This window comes from Cavia porcellus, unplaced genomic scaffold, assembly GCF_034190915.1.
Source record: "Cavia porcellus strain 051 isolate PalLab524CR breed Dunkin Hartley unplaced genomic scaffold, mCavPor4.1 scaffold_15, whole genome shotgun sequence".
In the NCBI taxonomy this organism is placed as follows: Eukaryota; Metazoa; Chordata; class Mammalia; order Rodentia; family Caviidae; genus Cavia; species Cavia porcellus.
In genome coordinates, this window is record NW_026947498.1 from 20,811,149 (window position 1) to 20,832,861 (window position 21,713).

The following is a 21,713-nucleotide window of genomic DNA, read 5'->3' on the forward strand; positions in this document are numbered from 1 at the left end:
ATAGAGAAATGTCAATAACTGTGAAAAGTCGAGACTTGGAAGCCTTTTGTGTCATGTTACAATGACCTGGTTTTTAGTATGATCACGTTTACATTTGAAGACACTAGTTACAGGTCTAGGGAGAAAGACTCAGGGAAAAGACAAGATCATGATGGCTTCTAATACTTTGTTGGCGATTAACATTAAACTGCAATTTTCTGTATGTTCTCCCACCTCTCCCGTCCTGTACTGCAGAGGTAGAAATGTCACTGCTCAGCAAGATGGGAAAATGGGATCAAGAACTTAAGACTCTGGTTATACAGACTAGAATTTATTTCTTTGCTTTTCTATTAGGTTCTTTACCTATAGTTACCTGAGTCGGGCAACAACTTTTTCCCCTATAAATATTCAACAAAATTTAAAACTCATTTATGTCACAGTAACATACCATTTACTTATATTTGGAAATACCAGGGCAAAAAAACCCCGAGCTTAGTGTCTAGGACTGACTTGCCAATCTTTCACTGTTGCCATTGGTACACTGTGAAATCACATTTGATTATGCCTTAGACATAAACTAGACCATTTTTATTTAATAACAAACTAACGCCCAATTTAATCAGGATTGCTATTTGTCCTTTCATTAACCAGAAATATCATCTGGTCTTTAGTGGAATGAGATTAAAATATGGTCTAAAAGGCATTAAATTATACTCAGTGATTTCACTTAGTGTATTTTATTACAATTGCACATCTCTGAAAGCCAGTGGATCACTGTCAACATTTCAGTTACCAGAGGTAATACAAAGAATTTTTACTGTAATAATTTCTAAAATCTTCCAACACTGCCTGAAGATTTTTTATCCCTACTTTAAGCATTAAGAAACTGAAGTTAAGTGAAACAACTATTAATAAGCATTATTCAAATATAACTGACTCTAAATCACATACACTTTATTTCTTGACCTCAGAGTATAATATAAAATACTGGTTGTTGAATGGAAGCCATTTACTTCCTACACAGGGGACACATTTGGTAATGTCCAAAGTCACAATTGTAGGAGGCAAAGGTGCTACTGATACCTGGTGGGTAGAAGTCAAAGATGCTAACCTCCCTAAAGTCATAGGACAGTTCCCTATGACAAAGAATTGCACACCCCAACACATGGTGCTGAGATTGAGAAACCCTAGTACAAACAAAATATTCCTCAACATGTCTTCTTACAGAAGAACTAATACTCCACCCTTTTTTGCAAATTAATATTCAAAGTCAATGGAAATATATTTAAAATATACCAAGATGTTATGGTTTGTGTTCATCTAAAAGTCTAAAAAAATCCTATCTTGGGCTGGGGACTTAGTTCAGTGGCACAGGCACCTGTTTGGCAAGTGCAAGGTTGTGAGTTCAATACTCAGCACAAAAAAAAATCCTATCTTAAAACTCAAAGTGATAGTATTAAAAGGTAGGGCCTTTGGAAAATGATCAAGTCATGGGGGGGTCCTTCCATCCACCTGAAAAGAATTACTGCCTCATAAAAGAGGCTTGAGCAAGCTCCTTCCCTTCCTCCACATTAAGAACACAGCAAGAGGTGGCATTTTAAGGACAGAGCAAGCCCTTACCAGACACTGAATCAGCAAGGGCCTGGACAATGGATTGCTCAGCCTCCAGGCAGTGAGCAGTAAATTCCTGCTATTTATAAATTACCTAGTACATGGTACTCTGTTAAAGGAGCAGGAAGCAGAAAAAGACAGAAATGTATATACTTAATACAAGTAGGCTTACTCATTTTTAATTCATCCCCAAAACTCTTGAGTTTGTATTATCAAAGCATGCAATAGCTGAACTATGGAAGTTTCAACCTCTAACACTAGGTAGGTGCACACAGGAGTTGGGGGGAATATATGTATATTGACATGTTTTAATTGATGTATAATTAGTACAATCTTTCGGGTCCAAAGGATGCACTGGGAGGAGCCTCTTTAATACAGAAAAGCAGGAATAAATAATTAAAATTTTAGTAGACTTGTTAAAAGGCACAATAAAGCCACACCACAAGGCAGAGAACCTCTTGATTTTATTTCAAAAGTACACAAGGTCACAAAACTAAGAGCAAGTTTTTGTTTTTTTTAAACAAATTTGTTCTTACAAATTTCAAAATCTGCACCATTGAACATGTAAGCCAGAAATTTTAAATACAAAACCTGAAACTGACACTGTCAATACTCTATTTTGTAAATGTGAAGTGTCAAAATATTTTTCTCAGTAGTGCAAGTGTATTTATCACTAAAATTCACAGGGATAACAATGAGTGAATCAGTGAATTGTGGTTTTAATACTTGCATAATTAACCAAGTTAACAGAAAACACAAAGCACATCTTTGATGGAAATATCAGTGTCTGTGATCAAAACTAAACCCAAGGCTGGGGATATGGCTCGGTAGCATAGTAATCTCCCTAGCAAGTGCAAGGTCATGAGTTCAATTCCCAGTATAACAAAACAAAACAAAACAAACAAACAAAAAAAAACTAAACCCATTGATATTCATTATATTCTTAAATTACAAAAATAGGATATTGTATAAAATTTGGTTTTAAGAGGCTGCAGTTAATATCTGTAAGATAAATGGTCAGCCTTCCAAAACAAAAACCACAATTCACAAATGTATTATTCTCCCTTGCTGCGTAATATTTATAAAAGGAGTTTGTGGTCCCTTATGGACTATTTTAGTGTTGAAGTAGGCAAACAAAGAATTCTATTGCAGAATATGTTGCCTTTATTGCTGGACTATCCAAAGGCATTTGAAATATTAAAACTTGCCCAGAACATTTACATTACTAAACACCGAAATATAATGAAGACATATGTACATATATATATAATATGTAATGTCACAAGCTACTGAAAAGTTCAAATTGTGCCAACATTTCCTATAAACTACTCCATATGACACATCAAGAGTCAAACACATAAAATAAGGACTTTTCTGTTCATACTAGAATAAGGCATCCAAACTCTAAACACTGTTGAAATGCAAATTAGAAAAAAACTATAAACATGCACATAACTTCAAATTTACATGCTGCATGCATACAGAAACAGATTGAGAACAGTTATTTTTATTAGCCATGTATTACATAATTTGGTAGCTAACTTCATGCAATGAATTCTTCTATTTAAAAAAGCTGTTTATTTGACCTTTCACTTAATCCAAAATTCTAAGACTTAATTGTAAATTTCTTATCTTTTTAATAAAAGTCAAATATTCCTTTATATCCATAATCTCTATGCACAATAATTTGGGTTTATCAACAAACATCCCCCTAAGACACACTATACTTGACTAATGTACTAAATCCTTGGCAAATAGTTCGAGTTTAAAAGGAATAATTTGTCCAAAAAACCTGATCAGTGTAATCAGTGAGAGTCTTTGGTAGGAGAGCTTTGCAACAGGAAAATATGAAGAAAAGCACTAAGAAAAACAATGCCTGTAAACTACTGCAAATTCAAAGCACAAAACTGTAATTCACAGTATCACTTCCTTCAAATTATCCTATGTAATTTTAAATGATGACACAGATTTCTCAGATATACAGTAGAATCAAACAGTTTTGCTTAGAGGAGTACTTTCCTTGACTATTATTACTGGCTCTCTCATTGAGATACTCTAGCAAGTTTTAATTAACTACTTAATTATTTGTCGTAGTAATTCTTGAACAAGTATTTACCCTCTGGTTCCTCTCACATTACCAGTGAGAATTATTTTATGAATCAAGTGAAATTTACAGTAAGAGTAACCGGAGACAAGCTTAAAACTATGTTCTATAATATCAATCTTATCCAAAAGGTCTGTTCTGTTTACCCAAGTTATTTTTAATAAGCTTAATTTTCAGAGTATAGCTGATTATGGATATAAACTGAAATACTTTCTGAAAGAGGCTGATTCACTTATCAAACCTTAAATAAATATGAAGTCTAAGGAAAGTAAAATTTTACGTATGTTCACTTTCTAGAATAACTCCTGCTTAAATCAATAACAAAATCAGAAACAGGACAGATCAGTTTTACTATTGAAGTTTGTGTTCTATTTTAATCTTGTAATATCTTTAAAATAGGCCAAACGTTTAGTATTCAAAAATAGCCACTGTTATAAAATTAGAAACAGAGTGTTAGGTATGTTAAAATGTCTAAATCCTTACGAATAATGGTCATTTAAGTTACATTTTAAAAAGGGGGACAGGAGAAGGCAAGATTGAAAGCATGAGGACAGAGCATGTCACAGTGATGTGTTTTTAGAAACAGTACCTTCACCTCTAAGCACCTTTCCAATAAGGTGATAGCTAGCTCATAGGCACCAGAAAGTCATACAGAAATTATTATCCAAAAAGGCACAGATGAAAATGTTAACACAAGTATAAAAAGTAATTTTATGTAAGGTTAAAAACCCACTTAAAAAATGCTTTCTAATGTAACACTGTACACTAATTCATTACACATTCAGCTTAGATTTACCATTAAAAAGTGTACATGACACTGCCTGTCAATGCTTGCCAGCATTAATTAATGTAGCATTTACCACCACAGCACCCAAAGAGATATCAGAAACCAACTCCCTACAAAAATCTAGGGAAATGGTTTTACAGCTAATCAAATAATTTATTACAAACCTTATTTACTATTAAAAAAAAACTGCTGGCTCATTCTACTATATCCACAGTCCCTCAAATCTTAAGGGAAATACAATAAATCCACTTTATTCTACTAAAACACATTTGGCAGATAGGAGTATTCTCTTTACACCTTTTTCTTTCTTTAAAGAATAAATCATTTCCACAAAACTAATACTCAAACTTTTCAAAGCTCACCCTGATTTGCTGGAACTACACAAAGACATGCTTGACTACAAAACAGCAACTGTACATCCTCCCATGTCTGGAATAAAGAATTGAGGGAGGACACGGACTTGTACAAAATGTATTTGATCACTGAGTCCATGATGAAAATATCCTCCAGGAACTGCATTCAAGAGGGTAAGTTTAGGCTTACATATTTTGAGAACATAAAATATGCAATACCATTCCCCCAAAAAGAAACTGAAGCAGGGGTGGAAAAAAAAACACACACAAATTTAGGATCAATAATTAGGAAATGCTCATCTATATTTATCAGATAATAACAACTGTAACTTTTTAGATAAATACAACCTAAAGTGGAAAGCCTAAAGTGTTTAGTTGGGGGCTGTGAATGCAACATCCTGGATCTAGCTGGCCCTCTCTGCAGACCAAGGCCTCAAGGCACCAGATCACCTGTCAAGTAGCTCTATCTCCACTGTTGCACCTATGGTGTCATCTATACATATAGCTGATATAAATGTTCTAATTGAATCTAACAAATGCTCCTTTAGCATATGAAAGTCTATGTCCTGTTGGTGTTTAAAGAAATTCGGGTCTCAAGAAATCATTTCATAGTTTATGATTGACTTGGAAGTAAAACAAGTCATTTCTACAACATTGTACTGTTTTGTTATTAAACATATTCTAAACACAATTAGAGTTTTTAAAGAGGCTAAAAACACAAGTACAAATATATTGAAGTATTTTTGCTATGTATGTTTCTTTACTGATCTTAGGGACACTGTTGGATCACAAATAAATGAGACGCATATCTTTAAAATAATGAAATTATAAAGTACAACTTTCAGATGATTCAAGTAACCAACTTGGCTTGTGTGTAAATTCACAGAGCTCCTCACTTGTGATTCCCTATACAAAGTGCTACATATAACTCAGATAAATTAACCTTTAAAATCAGGCTCTTAAAGATGGTGAAGGTCATAAACTATCTCTATAAATACTTTACTGTTTCAAGATAACCAAATAAAACTTTGTGGAGCATAATTTTTAACAGTTTCTGGTTAAGTTTTCATGTATTTTGAGGCCATTAACAAGATTAAACCTGAATAAATTTTCATATATCAACAGAAGAAAAGAAACACAAAGAGCAAAGAAGAAAATTACAGAGGTTCTATACTATAGACCCATCCTTGCTTTGTGCTGGAATCATCACAGGAACCGCTCCCATTCGGCTTAGATTAGGGGCAGCTACCTTAGCGGGTGGGAGAGTTGGGCTCTGGGGAGCACGATCAAAGTCTTCACTTGGAACTTGGTTATACTGAGTCTTAGAATAGCCCTCCATGTTGGAAGGAGACATGGATCCCAGAGATGAATGGTTGCTGCCAATGTAACTCCTGGCAGTGGATGTCCGGCTCTTTGGAGGGGGAACGTCTTCTCTGGAAAACAAAGTCCCCAGTGCAAGAAAGTTAAAAGACCAATTTCTAAAAACTTAAAATTATGTAAGCTATGACTCAAGACTAAGGGTCTTATTTAAGTATGTATTTCATACTTACTCAAGGTAAGTGCCACACACGCACAAAAAAAGAGGCAAGCTCATGTCATTAACTGTGTATTTGTTCCCAATGCATCATTCTGATTAAAAAGAATACCATATAAGTGCAAGAATGTACCACCTCATATATAATAAAGTATGTAATTTACACAGATGTAAGCTTTATAATGAACAAACCTCATAGTTTTACATTCTAGCATCAACACAAACAGTATCTAATTACGATCATTTAACACCTTCTGGTTGATAAAAGGATTAGCACCATGAAATACTGGCATTTTACTATGAAAGTTATCTAAGACATTAGCTGAAAACCTTGCATTTAAGTTTTCAAAACTGGGAATGTAGCACAGGAATGATCATATCAAGCAGTGAGAAAGAATATATATCTGCATGACCTTCAGGGCATTTTAAAAATGTAAGTGCTCAAATCCCACACAGGCCTACAAAGACTCCAATTCTAGGGTACTAAACTATTTAGTCATGTGTCGTATGTTTTAAAGTTCTGTAATCCAGGGTGCAACTCTAGTTAAGATCTACTAGTTTAGAATATTTAAGAAAATAAACTTATACTATGAATCTATCTGTAAATTTTTCAATGACAACTTGATACAACTAGTTTTTGTTTTTAAACCTCAATAGCTGCTATAATTTTTGAGTAATGAGTTAACCATTTTGTAGTTCTCAAAATGGGATGCAAAAAAATTGGAGAGAGCACGATAAATAATGAGCAGACATTATGTTTCAAAATAAATGGTTTGAAATGTGTTGCTGGCAGGAGGCAAAGTTTCTGTCCAGTTCTCACAGGAGAATAGCACACTTCAGATGCTTACCAAAACTAGTGCTTTAGAAACAGCATGATACACCTGTCACTAAATTACCTTATGTCATGGTGCACTTCCTTTTCATACTTTTCTTCTCTGCGCTTTTTACGACAGCAAAAGATGATGAGACCAATGATCACAAGAGCAAGCAAAGTTCCTATAACAGCTCCTGCAATTGTTCCAGCTTTATTCGAAGCTAGAATAAGATGTTAATAAAAATCATTTTTAAAAATTTATAATACTGAAGACAGGATATACAGTATAATAACAGACTGATTTTGTTGCATATATTAACTTTGGGGAGGGTATCGACTTCATGACCTCACTCTTGCCAGACAGGTGCTTAGGCCACTAGCTAAATCCCCAGCCTGCACATAGTAACTTTAATAGCTAACTAGCTTTTTTGTGATACACTGGAAAATTTATAAAAAAGTGTCCTTTGTGAACTGAATATTTACAGCACAAAAATGATACAGCACATGAAAAGTATTTAATATTCAAAGCTATCTTGGTTAGCATACAAGAGTGTTCTAAGTCGCTCATACTTAAAATATCTAAATAGCGTACAAAAGTTGATTGACAACTTGCTATTTTTTCTTAATAGTTCTTTAAGAACTAATACATACAATTTCTTACTTCTTAATAAAATACAATTATTTTTTCCTGTACTAGAAAAGGTAACAACTATGCCATAGAGTGTTCTGATCAAAGTTACCACCCCACTGCCTTCAACACACCCTTGCTGACAAAATTAAGAGGCTGTAAGATGGTAACAGGGGGGAAAAAAAAAAACCCACCAAAGAAGACACTTACGGGGAACAACATCCAGACTCAGCAGGCACTGATCAGAGCCCACTCTGTTTTGCACTGTACAGCTGTATGTCCCAGAGTATTCAGAAGTAGCATTTCTCACAGTTATAACAGGTGAAGTCATTTCTGTGGGAGAGGAAAGAAAAGCAAATATTAATGTATTACTCTCAGTTTTTAATAAAATTAAACTACCGAATTTGACAATCCAATTAAAAGACAAGGCTGGATGCAAACAAACTGCTGTGGAGTCCATGCATATCTCCAGAATTAACAGTCATGCCTGCAATGCCTACAAATCAAGGCAAAAAAACCCAAAAACCAAAAAACACCATAATCCTTCAGCCATACAGCCTCAGCTAAAAGCAAGGGTATGGTCCACTGTAGCAGCTTCAAGCTCATTTTGGGCTACATTCTAATTATAAATAGTAGTTCATTCCATAAAGGCTTTTTCATGCAGCAGAAAAATTTGCAAGACCTATTTTATCCCCTACATAGAAACATTCAAAAGAAAATCAGAAGAGATAATCCAGTTTGGCCTTTAGCTAAAGAAAAGAGGCAAAGAGAAACTTACTGAAGACCAGGGCGGGTGGGTAGAAAGAGGTAGAGCATAACAATCAGTTTGAACTAACAGGTCAATTATAAGAAACACATAAATGCTCAGATTTAGGCAACTTGTTTTGTAACTGCACTTTGCATCATACAGGTTTCTCCCCTCCTCTCTGATTTACAAAGCAGCCTTGAGTGGAACACTATAGCATCAACATGAATCTAGCTGAAACACCCAAGATCCTAATACTCAGAATAGCCACTAATTTGTCATTATACATACTTCCAACCAAATAAAAATAAAATGTGGAGAAACTAATATTCTAAAAGATGAAATTATTATAGAAACATTTCTTCATCTACATGACACTAAACTGTCATAAATGCAAATAACTCCCATGGAAACCTTGATCTCCATGTATAGAGAGAGAATTGGGAATTAAAAATATGTAACATAAATACACAAGCCCTACTAGATCTAAGACCAAATCAGTGGCACATGGTCCAATTTGTATCATTAGCAGTTACCTGCTAACCATGGGGTAGGCATTCTCTGGGAGTCAGACAATTTTTGCCATTCATATCGCAACGGAAGTGAACCTTCTCTTGGTTCACATTTTATTTTAAAGTCATTTCCAATTTCTTCTGATCCATCAACGAAACATCTTGTACCTGATGGCTTAACTGAAAAAACAAAATAAATTCAACTTCATAAAAAATGAATTTTATTTTTATAATAAGTTACTTAAACACACAGCATGGTGCATAACCAATGATAACTGACTCATTATCAGCTGGTCCTGGGTTCAGAATTAACAAAAGACAGATCACAACAGGTTGTCACATGAGTTTACTCAGCTTGTCAAACATAAAACAAGAACAAGCTCAGGCAAGCAGCCACGGCATAAGGAGGTTGGCAGCATCTCAGGCACAGCTCTGTGCCCTCCATTCCATGGGCATATATGAAAAAAGCGAGGATGAAGCGAGCTGGGAGACTTGACACTCAAGGAAGCGCCCCCTCCACTCCTTACCTATTCTCCATACTGGAAATGTGGTCTTCTATGAGTATTTGCCAAGTCACACTGACAATCAGGATTTATAATCAAAAATGCTGATAACAGGGACAATTCACTTAGTGCAGCAAGAACCATTTATCATTCATATGTATGCTAACTCAGTTCCACTGAGACAACAGTGTTATTAAAAAATATATTTCTTAGGCTGTTTTCTACAACTCAGGCTGTTTTCTACAATTCTCTGAGTAACTGTTTAGTAGCTACTAAGCTTCATTACTCACAACTTATCACCACTATGGTGTTGCATACCTTTGACTGAACTTCACTAAGACATTCATATACTAAAATTACCAGTTAATCATGTGGGTTGATCACTTTCAACAAATATGTACACACAGCAATCACTTGGTACCCACATGGGGAGATCAGTTCTAGGACCCTCTGTAGACACCAAAATACCAGATGCTTAAATGCCCTAGAGATGCTAAGGCACCTCTAGACTACCTGTAGTACCTAATATAAAGTAAATGCTACATGCGCAGCAATGATAATGTACAATTAGAGAAAAGTATTTTTAAAGTCTATACATGTTCACTACAGACATACTTTGTTCTCTCATTACTTTTGATTCATAGTTGGCGTAGTCTGAGGATGCAGAACCCCAGGATACAGAAGGCTGACTACATCCATCAGTCCAGACCTTTCCAAAGAAAGGTTCCCCCATGCTAGCTGCAGTCAATCTCTTGTCAAACTCTTGCGTTCTCTTTCTGCAGCATACAAATGAAAATACCATACGGCATGTACTTGTTTCACTTCTTTCATTCTGGATGTTTTTGAAATTGATCCATGTTGTTGTACCCATTGGGAATCATTCTCTGTTACTGCAGGTTAACAGTTCACTAATGAATAAGTATAACATTTTCACTTATTCATGCCCCCTACTGAAAACTGTTTGCTGTCCTGGGGATACTATTATAACCTAATCAGCCAAACTGACCAGAAGTAAGTATGCAGCCTGTCAAAATCAGATTAACCTTGGAAGGCACTATGAGGAGTCATGGAATGCTACCAGCAGGAGAAGAGAGGACACTGGGGAAACTCTCGAGAAAGCAGAGGACAACTCTCAACTGGCTGATTCTGAGGAGAGATAAGAAGTGGGCATTAAGTGCGGAGTGGACACTATCTTAAGTGTTCAAATAAAGTAGGTCTGGGGGTAACATTGGGAAAATTGTAATAGTTTTTTACTGCTGTTCTACAACCTTGAGAGAAATGTTTACGGTATATTGTGTAGTCGGCTTTTACTTTTTTTGAAGCTAATTTTCATCTTTCAGTCCTGATGAGTTTTTATTCCTTCACCACTATGAATAAAGGTTTGAGTTTACAAATGTGCACTGTTATAAACACTACTGCTTGAACACTTAAGAAATATTGTTATACATTTTCCTTTTTCCATTTTCCTGCTGGGTCATATGTAGATATATGCTCAACTCTTTAAGACAATGTTAAAGTGTTTCCCAAAGCTGGTCAGCAAGATTTGTCAGACCCAGTGGAGTACCCTGCTACTAAGGTTGTTAATCATAATCTCACAACTTCAAAATTTCTTAATATTCCTTAACAAATTTATTTCTTCCCTTCATCTGTTACTACTAGAATTGTTTTAAAAAAGAGATCAATAGATGCATTTAGCTGCATTACTGATTTTTCTAAAAAAAAAACCAAAACCAAAAACTGTTTCTTTTCCAGGTTGAACCAATTACCCTAGAGACTATATCAACTGAATTTTGGGTAAGTAAATTTGGCAAATGAGATTAAAACAATGCTATTTACATACAAGCAGCAAGTACTCATTAATAGTCTAATCCTAATTCTAGTTCTTACTAAAAACATCTCTTTTTCTTATCCCAAACATATCCAATAATGAGCAATTATTGAAAGCTGTGGCTTACAAACTCAAGGGTCCTGCTGACTTTAAGATTTCAATGTACTCTTATCCACAAAAGAAAGTTTATCACCCTAGTTTTTAACATCATTTAGGAACAGCCCAACTACTTTCTAGTGAGCGAGAAAGTGTGAATCTTTCACATGCCCACTCCAAGCATTATACCACAAGGAACATTAATTCTTAACCCATGACATTCTTGCTGACCATAAGGTTGGTTTTCAAAATACCTTTGGTGGGCATCCTCCTTAGAACTTTTGCTTCCATGAACATCAGGAAAGCCAGCAATTCTTCTCTGACAAACTATATGAGACCATCAAGCTATACTTGACTACTGCATTCCACCAACTTCATAATGCTGTGTACTTTAATAGTATCATATGTATGTTAGTAGTACTCCAGTTCACAATTCTTTCCACAATTCTCATTGCAAACCACACTGGATGAAAATGAATCAAATTCAAGGTTCAATGTTGACCTTATAGTGAAATTTGATTTGGTGTTCATAGAATTCAGTTTATGACCACAATTGTGGAAAGTTCATGAGTCAAGGTACCACTATACATCATCATCCTTCCATGTTAGTGGCTACCTTATAAGTCTCTAGGAAATACATTCTAAACCCCTGTATGGCACAAGATATACTTCTATTTGGTTCAAAAACTAACCACTTGTAATCCCAGCAGTCTGGGTGGGTGATACAGGATTATAAATTCAGTTCAAACCAGGCAATTTAGTGCCTATCTCACAATAATTTTTTTAAAGAAAGCTTGGGGTATGACACAATGCAAAAGCCCAGGGTTCAATCCTCAGAACTGCAAAAATACACTAGCATCACTCTTAGGCCTAACAAAAGCCATCAATAAATGCTAAAACCAAAAAAAAAAAAAAAAAAAAAAAAAAGCGGGGGGAGACAGGATACCTGCAGCCTCAATGTAGATGCCTCAAGGTTTTTTTAATTTCAGAGAGGAAAAGAGTAATTTTTTGGTGGAGAGGCTCATCAGATAAAAACTTAAACCAATTGATCATGATTAAAATAAGATGACATCAGGTATCTCTTGATATGATGGGAATCGCTATGATGGGAGGATCTTACAGAGACTTTAATTAAGTGCAATGTGGAATTTAGACTCCATGCGAGAAAAAACTGTGGTATTAAACTGTGACATTCAAATTTGGCTTATATTGTAATTAACAGTATTATGCCAATGTTAATTTCTTGATTTTGATAACCACTATGATTTTGTTAACATTGGGGAAAACTCCTAGTATTTTCAAAATTTTCAATTTGTGCTAGCAAAAAAAAAAAAAAAAAAGGAGGGGGGATTAAGAAGTGTTATGTACGGGGCTGGGGATTTAGCTCAGCGGCATAAGCGCCTGCCTTGCAAGCAGGCAGTCGTGAGTTCGATCCCTGGTACCAATAAAAACGAAAAAGACAAAAAAAAAAAAAAGAAGTGTTATGTACATGTTATCAACTCCAATGAATGTAATCGATATGCACTACAAACATATACTAATAAAATTTTTAAAATAATTTTCTACAAAACTAAAAATGATTTCAAAATTAAACTGAGTATGTGGAAGCAGAAGCCCTGTCCTGTTATCAGTGGCTTGCAAATCCTCTAGGACATCTAGGGTCAGAGTTGAGTGAACCACTATCCCAGCTATTGCCACTGTGCCTGGCAGCATGCTACTGTCTGAGTGCACTATATACACCCAGAAAACTATCGGTTACACATGCTGTACTCTTTCCAACCAACTCTGTAATCCAAAAGGTCTCAATAATAGACCCTGTCAGACTCCAGCAGAGGGCACTGTTGATAGGAAGCCACAATACTACCTATTAATTCCTTTGTTATCACTACCCACTTCAGCTTCTTTATTGAGCTGTAACCATGTGAACCTGGTGTTCTGAAAGAGCAGGGCAGGCTCTAACGATGCTGTCCTTCACATCCAGTCAACTGTGTCATCTGGGTTTGTGACCACACAGCACCCAGAATGAATGGAATGCACTTTCATTAACCTATGAGTGCCATGTTGGGAACTCCTTCAGAATGGAAGTATCAGGCAAAGAAGTGCTCCCAGTGGACTATGACTTAGTTGGGTCACTGGAGGGCACTTCATTTAACCTTTCCCCACAATACTCAGGAGAATTTACAGAGAAAGCTGTTAGATAAGCTTCCTTCCAATTCTCACTTTTAAGGAAAACAGTTCTAGAGGTTTCTCCAGCAGCTGTCATGACTCATCTGAAAACACAGAGGGAAGTTCTTCTGTGGCTTTGTGACAGTCTCATTAGATCAGATTATTAGTCATCCTTACTTCCCTTTAGCTGTGACTTCCTTCTTCCTTCTCATACCCCTGTTTTACCTCTTCTCACCCTCCCAGGCTTGAATTCAAGGCCTACCTGACCACAGTTAATCCTTCACAGAGCTTAAAAGGGGGGGGACTGGGTCAGGGTTTCCTCCTTGTCCACCCTAAGGATCAGATGCTGGACTAGAGGTTTAATATAAAAGACTCATTCCTGCTACAGTTAGATAGATATCTTAACTATTTGAGAACAATCAAACACACTACAAATTTAATTTTGAAAATTCCAACTCTAAGAAACAAAAGTTTACCTTACATCAATGTTGCTCTATAATATAGTATGTGATCACTCCTCCTGTTGCTAACTGGTTAATAGAAATAAAAATAACTTACCAAGGACAGTCAGCAAGACCTTTTTATTTGCAACACCAGGAGCTTTTTTCACTTTGCACTGGTATGTGCCAATATCCGATAACTGTAAATTTGTTACATTTATTGATGCATCACCAGATTTGAGGTCATTACTCGTAAAGTGTACTCGTCCTTTGAGAGCTTCATGGTAGTTATCATAAATTTTGTCTCCAGAATATAAAATAATCTAAAAGAAAACCAAACAGTAACAAAAAATGACTCATTAAATGAACTATAGATACATCAATAGTATAGAATATAAAAACTGAAACAACAGAACAATGTATGATGAGAAAACCTACAACCATCCAAGAGACAGAATAAGAAAACAGAAAGAGACCAGTGAGATTCTTGAGTTTATTCCCATGCTCCAATTTTAAATGGGGAAACCAAGATCCAACATAAAATACATAACATAGTTCCATAATAGGAGATTTGTAAGACTCACAGGATACAGATTTGTTTATTCCAATTCACTCCACTTTCCAAGTGCCTCCACGACTGCAGTGAATGAATTAAATGTACAAAATCAAAAATATATCACCTCCTTTCTCTCTAAAAAGGCTTATCAAAATTTACCCGTGTGATCCAAAGACAACGTTATTTTTACCTTACTACTACTTAGAAGACACCTGAGGGTTCTAGTGTATAAAATCTTGTACAGAGTTAGGAAATGAGTTTTCAAGATACATATGTTCAGGTTAGCGAGAGCTTTCAATGAACCTTCTGTGATAAAGCAAAGCCCATTTCATATTCCACTGAGTTTTCTGAACCATATATATGCTTTGATGGCAGTGATCAAAGACTAGATTTAGGGGAAAAAAAGTCTGTGTTAAGTTTGGTTTGGAGGAAAACAGTAGTCATCTCTAACAGGCTCAAAAATAACATTCATAAATTTTCACATTTGCTATTAAAATCCCATGTTCTGTTCACATAAGATTCAACCAAGGGACAGAAAGTGATTCAAAACCCAAAGAATAATCAAGAAAATGCCTGTAGTCTATACCATGCGAATAATTTTGTTATTTAAGTCTGCAAAGCAGCCTGTCAGTCCACAGCTGGCTCACTCAAGTAAGTATGAGCCATGTTTATCTGCTCCACTTCTCACCACACCCACTTGTCAACAGCACTACTGAACTCCACAACCAAGCCTGCCCTAGCTTCCTATTTACCCATTTGTTGTAAAAGCCATAAAGTCATCATTTTGCTTTTAATAGTTCATTTTGCCACACTATATACCTCAGGAGTCTTCAGCACTTTCCCATGAAAACTACTAGGCAAATCTATACTTCTCTGATTCCCCTTTACATCCCTGCAAGGACGATGGCACTGGGCAAAGGGAACACTGAGCAGGCATCTCAGCAAAGATGCAAGCCAGAGCTGCTGGCCACAGTAACAACATCACTCAAGAGCTAAATACCTGTGCAGTATTTTATTGAATTCTAACAACTCTGAGGTGGGATAAGTTTATACCTATTTTATAGGAGGAAACAAGTTTATGGGACATGGGGGAGCATAAAGGACAGTACAGTGCAAAGGACTATAAATGTGAAATTACAGAGAACTACGTTTGAATTTCAACTTCTATCTACTGCCAGCTGCGTGACCCTGGTCTTGTTTCTTCCTCTTCAAATGTATATTAATTTTCACCTTACAGTGTCTTTTAAGGCTGCAAAATACAGTCGTGCACCATATAACAATGCTTCAGTCAACCAAGGAACCTGTTGTATACAATGATGGTCCCATAGGATTATTTCATAGTCATTGTTAAGTTTGTGTCGTTATACTCTACAGTCACACCGTGGCAGATACACCTAATGATTCACTCCGCAGAATATATTCCCAATCTTCAGGATCTCTGCAGGCCAATCCAATTCCTCATCCTTAACCATTGTGTCTATCATTGTAACGTCTTCAGATAACATAGAAAGTAGCTAGAATTCTTTGTTAGCATCCTCTTCTTTATCGATTTCTCCCCAATATCCCACTTGTCTGATTTTACTGTACAATGGTTTGAGGTTAGGTTTTAACAGATAAATAAGACATTCATGGTTTCAAAGTTATTTCACAACTCCTGTTGACAGCAAGATTGGGCCTCCCACTCAAGCAGGAAGACAGGGGTCCTCTTTCCATTAACAGACATACTATAATGGCTCAGGGCACGCTGTGCTTCTTGGTCTCTATCTGCACTTGCTCAAGGGCTTCACTCATCTCATGTACCTCAGACAGAGCACTGACGACCCATGTTCTCCTATCTTAACCATGCCTCGGAAGCCTGGCATCCAGCAGGACAGACACTGCACTGGCAAAATCAAGTGCACGACCTCAGTGAGACACCTGCATTCAGGGTGCCAGCTCCCCAGAGAGAGAAAGGACACGATGGAGAGAGAACTGGTATGGAGTGAGGAACCAGGAAGAGTCAGGCTCAATTTATTTTGCTTACAAGACAGAAGGAAGTTTCAGTGGCAGAATCGGGCCAGAGGTTAGAGTCTCTGACAGAGAGGCCTTAGCTTCTGACAACTTAGGAATCACCTTATTACTTCCTTCACAAATATATGGCAGGCAGTTTGACTGTGTTTGCCAAAAATATTGTTATCTAACTGTACTAATTCAGTCATTACACCGAATGATCTTATTTTCAGCTTTTAATTAAATCCTTCTTTTACACAGGCAATAAGTAAGAACATAGTTTCTTTTCCTAAATACATACATCACAAGTGTCTGAACGTGTATTCATTCCCTAGTCTAACATAATTTATGAATGCAGATTTTTTTAATAAGGACATTTTAAATAAAGTGAAATATTTAAAAGACAAAGTATGATATATATATTTGGAGGTGAAAATATTCAACAATTTTTCCTTTTTGTAGTATTTTTAGCTTTCCAAGTTTTCTACACTAGGCTGTTACTACTTTGGTTAGAAAAAATACTGTAACAATACTTTGATATTTTCAAAATTTTATAATTCAAGTATTTCAGACTTTTTTTTCTATACAGACTTAACCTTAAGAAATTCATCATACAGGATGTGACTTGAACTAATAGCAGATTCTGTAATAACAATATAAATCTGCTTTATACTGTGTTACGTCTCATGGCCCTTCTACTGGTATCAGAGTTCTCAAGTAAATCCTAGAATTTGCTTTTCTCAAATGTTTAACACAAGGTAGTTTCCTCACCGTCCCCAACACACTATACACGCTGCTGACTCAAGGTCAAGCCCGCTCCAGAGCCTGCCCACTATTCTCTACCTTCTAAACTATACAAATCCAGAATTTTGGAATTACCAGAAAGTTCCTTCATAAAAGCTTTCTGCAAAAAACTATATAGACCTTTTCTTCTATAATTTCAGGTCATCAAAAGGTGACGTCACTTTCCCCCAGCATGGTCACGTTCCTCACATAGATCAAGGCTGAGTTGTCAGGGCTCTCTTCCTGGCTTACACACCCCATCTACATGATGCACACATGAGGACAGTTGTACAAAAGTCTGCTCAGAAAGCAAGCTCTTAAACTCACCACTTGATCCAATTGCTGATTATCAGCTGGCGACAGCAGCCATTCAATGTCCAGTGGTCCCTGGTCATCAGGATCAATAGTAAATTTGCATGGAAGATAGGCAGTTTCCCCCTTGGCTTTTTCAATCGTCATCTGATCAGGAGGAGTGATACTCAAACTTCTAGTGAGATCTGTAGAAAGAAACACGTAAATGAAACTAAGCGTCTGCTATTACTTGAATAAGAGCAACTGGGCCGTGTAGACACTCTGGGAAGCAAAATGAAGTGGGGGACACAGGATGGGTTTTGGGAATGGAGCTCACACTCAGTAGTGCCTTTGTAAAAATGAAATGACTCTATTAGTACTACCTGGTTTTGTACAGAACACCCTTTAAGAACATGTATTGGTTACTTTTCTTTCTCATTGCTGGGAAAAAATACCCAACACTCAAAGTTAAATAAGGAAAGGTGCAATTGGTGGGGGTTTCAGTCCATAACCAGCTGGCTCCAAGGCAAGGTGGCATAGTAAGGGGTAACAGTTTAAAGTGGCAGAAGATAGCAAAACCAACAAGAGCAAAAAGGGTGGAGCAAGCCTCTTCTCCTCCCTTGGCTGTGAGCGGGCCACACCTCTCACTCCAGGCAGGTGCAGATTCACTCCATCTTCCTGCCCTCCTCTTGCACAGGCTCAGAATGTTTACAAAGTGAGGCCACTGGCCCTGTGATGAGTCACTTAGTTAAACTTCTAAACTTCAATCACTTTTCTGCCTTTTGACTAAGAACAAGAGTAAACTTCTAAACTTCTCAAGTTGTCACAATGTGTCAACCATTACAAAACACCATAAGATTCCCAACATAATATCTTTATATCTAAATTTCTACTGGTAAGAGGGTTTTTATACCCTAGCATTTGGTTAAAACTGGGGTTAGCTAGATTCTCTGAAAGATCAGTAATGTCACCAATCCAAGGCTATACTAATTTATGTTAATCACATTGCCATGCATACTGAGAAGTCATTGTTCTTAGTGCGCACGCAGATTTAATACATTTTGACACACTTTCTGTGAAGTATTTAATTCTAAAGTTCTATTACACTTAATGCTATAACTTGTCTTGAATGCTTAAACATTTCTAAGCAAAAATTTTGATCAATACAAAAAAGAAATGATTTATAGTCATGCTCTATACAACAATGTTTCAGCTAAAGAAATTTCCTGCCAGTGGCTCTATACGATTAAAATGGAGCTGAAATAATCTCTAATGCACAATATTTTTACTGAATCTTTTTTATGTTGAGGTATTTTTAAGCATACAAACACCACTGTATTACAATTCCTACAGCAATCCAGTAAAGTGCCAGGCTGTAGGGGTTTGTAGTCCAACAGCAATAGGCCACATCACACAGCCTATGTATACAGTAGACTATACCACACAGATTTGTGAAAGTATACTCAGACCTTCACTCAATGATAAAATCACCTACTGATGCATTTCTCAGAATCTATTCCAAACATTAAATAATGTGTGACTATGTTTTACAATTCACCAAAACAGTTGGCTTCAATGTTACCTTTAAGAAATTTTTACTGCTTATTTCCTTTTTGAATAAAATAGCAATTGTACTTTATTTTTTAAAAGCCTTCTTAAAATCTTGTCTTATTCTGAAATTCACATTATACAAAATTTCCACTTAGCTCACAATTTAAAAAAATAACATTGAATGGCATTCATTTATTTATTTCTTTAGGAGGTAGGGCTCACTACGCAGCTCAGGCTGTCCTTACCCTCACTGTGTAGTTCAGGCTAGCCTCATACTGATGGTGATCCTCCTGCCTCAGCTTCCTGAGTGCTGCAATTAGCAGTGTGTTACCATGCCTGGCCCAAATGGTAATATTTGAGAAACACATAAAAGAAGATACAAGTTTCAAACAAAAACTCCCTGTAAATATTCTTTCACTGAGTTCATCAGCAATGTCTTAAACAATTTGCAACTGAGTTCAAACCACCCCCAGCTAATTTCACTGACAAAGCTAGTATCTCTTACACACATAAAAGGTGGAAATTAATTCTAAATGAAATGGTTCTATTTCATGATGTGTATGAAAGTCTAATCAATGTGTTTTTCAAAAGGAAAGCTTAAATATTAATTTTCACATAAAAATAAGTTTGTTCAATACCTATCTTCAAATAGATTAACATTTGAACAAGTTATCAACCTGATTTAAAACCCTGAATGTATAAAGGACATCCCATAAAAATTTTATTTAACACGAAAGTAAGTACAGCATGAGTTGTCCTCTTTATGGTTTCTTTATAATAACCTAGTATTTTCCTAGTTGGAAACTCACACATCTACACATAAAAACCTAAGTTGTACCATTTTCTGTTTAAGAAGCAGCTCGACCACTTGGGCTACTGTACTGCTGATGCTGACATGCAGGACTAAAGGACAACCCGAAGAAGACTTAAGCACTAAAATTATGGTTTGGTAGCCGCAGCCTGTCTTATTCTTCCCCATCTCCTACACATTAGAGCAAAATGAGGACTTTATCAATCCAATGTCCTAATTCTTCATGATGACTGCTTGATGCTGTTTTTCAAATAAATTGCAACAGAACTAAAATGAAGTATTAGTTATGACCTGATCCTTTCTACTAGCTATGGAATAAACTTAATTAAAGGACTTAAACTATCAGATTTAATGACATATTGATAACGCTGAAGCCAAGAGACTGAGAACTAAAGAAATGCCAAGCTACATTTAAGACCATAGGTACATTCAGGCTTTTGTTTAACAGCACTTAAGGGAATCTCCTCAGATTAAAAATGTATACAAGGGGCTGGGGGTTTAGCTCAGCGGCATAAGCACCTGCCTTGCAAGCAGGCGGTCGTGAGTTCGATCCCCGGTACCGATAAAAATGAAAAAGACAAAAAAAAAAAAAATAAAATAAAATAAAAATGTATACAAATTCTCTGCACCTCTTCCCTTAATTTTGAGGCTACCCTTGTTCTGACCAAAAGTAGAACCCTGCCACGGTCTGAACAACCCCCAAGAGAAAGAACTGAGGAGTCTGCCAACCTCAGGATCCTGTCTGTCACACTCAGCTCCTATCAACACCCGTGCTCTGTAGCTCCAGGAGTAAGCCCAGCCTTGCTCCCAACACCTTAGCATCTCCTAACCTGGAAACCAACAGGATTATGGGAACAAGACTTCGGTGTTCTGAGTCTCAGGCTGGGATACTTTATGACACATCCAAAACCTACTGTGTCAGACCAAACAGACTATATATTATCCTCCCAAAATACGTATCACTCCATTTCATATCCACATATCTATTTAATATTAGGATGTGATATTTTTATGTATAACCTCAGGTGTTTCTTCTAAATCAATACTTAAACCCATGAATACTTTTAATCATTTGTAATAAACTCAGCTCCATTTTCACATCATTCCCTGAGGGATTCTTCTGCTTCTCCACATTACGATGATTTTTTCTGTCCATCCAATGAATGCTTACAATATTTTATCTGGATCACTTAACTGGCACTTACTGTAACATACACTATCTTGGATTTTTTTTTAAAGTTTTAAGATGAAGCTGATTTACCTAACATCCAGGGCTTTGTTACATGTAGACAGGGATGAGCTTATCTTCTTTCCATGTTACCTTGCATTTTTAGAACCTTCTAAAATGCACATACAGCCAGGCACAGTGCCTATAACCCTATATATCAGGATCATATATTGGAGCCAGGCTGGAATATGTTTTGTTTCAAAACAAAACAGTAATTTAAAAAAGAAAATCCTGATATACCATTAAATCACTAGCTCCATTAGAGCAGGGAAACTACACAAGTACCTCTATCTCCTGTTAGAGAAAGGGATACTGTTGATTGGATTAGAAGTTTGCTCAATTTTAGAAATGCGGGGTGGGAGGAAGCATTAATCTGCCATAAAAATTCCTATTTCAAATGCTCC

The 21,713-nt window shown here is 36.3% G+C and overlaps 1 protein-coding gene across 2 annotated transcripts in view; it reads right to left on the reverse strand.

The window, feature by feature from the left end:
* Cxadr (CXADR Ig-like cell adhesion molecule) overlaps positions 1–21,713 on the reverse strand; it is a 58,718-nt gene that overhangs the window by 15,411 nt on the left and 21,594 nt on the right. The window contains exons 2-7 of one of the 2 annotated variants that reach the window (XM_063224720.1): positions 17,756–17,925; positions 14,219–14,423; positions 9,092–9,247; positions 8,021–8,143; positions 7,265–7,403; positions 6,084–6,267 (exon numbers count right to left, since the gene is read on the reverse strand). In XM_063224720.1, coding sequence (XP_063080790.1) covers positions 6,084–6,267; positions 7,265–7,403; positions 8,021–8,143; positions 9,092–9,247; positions 14,219–14,423; positions 17,756–17,925 — 977 coding nt within the window. Of the gene's footprint in view, positions 1–2,036; positions 6,268–7,264; positions 7,404–8,020; positions 8,144–9,091; positions 9,248–14,218; positions 14,424–17,755; positions 17,926–21,713 lie in introns of those variants that run through there. The other variant, XM_063224718.1, reaches the window with a different exon arrangement.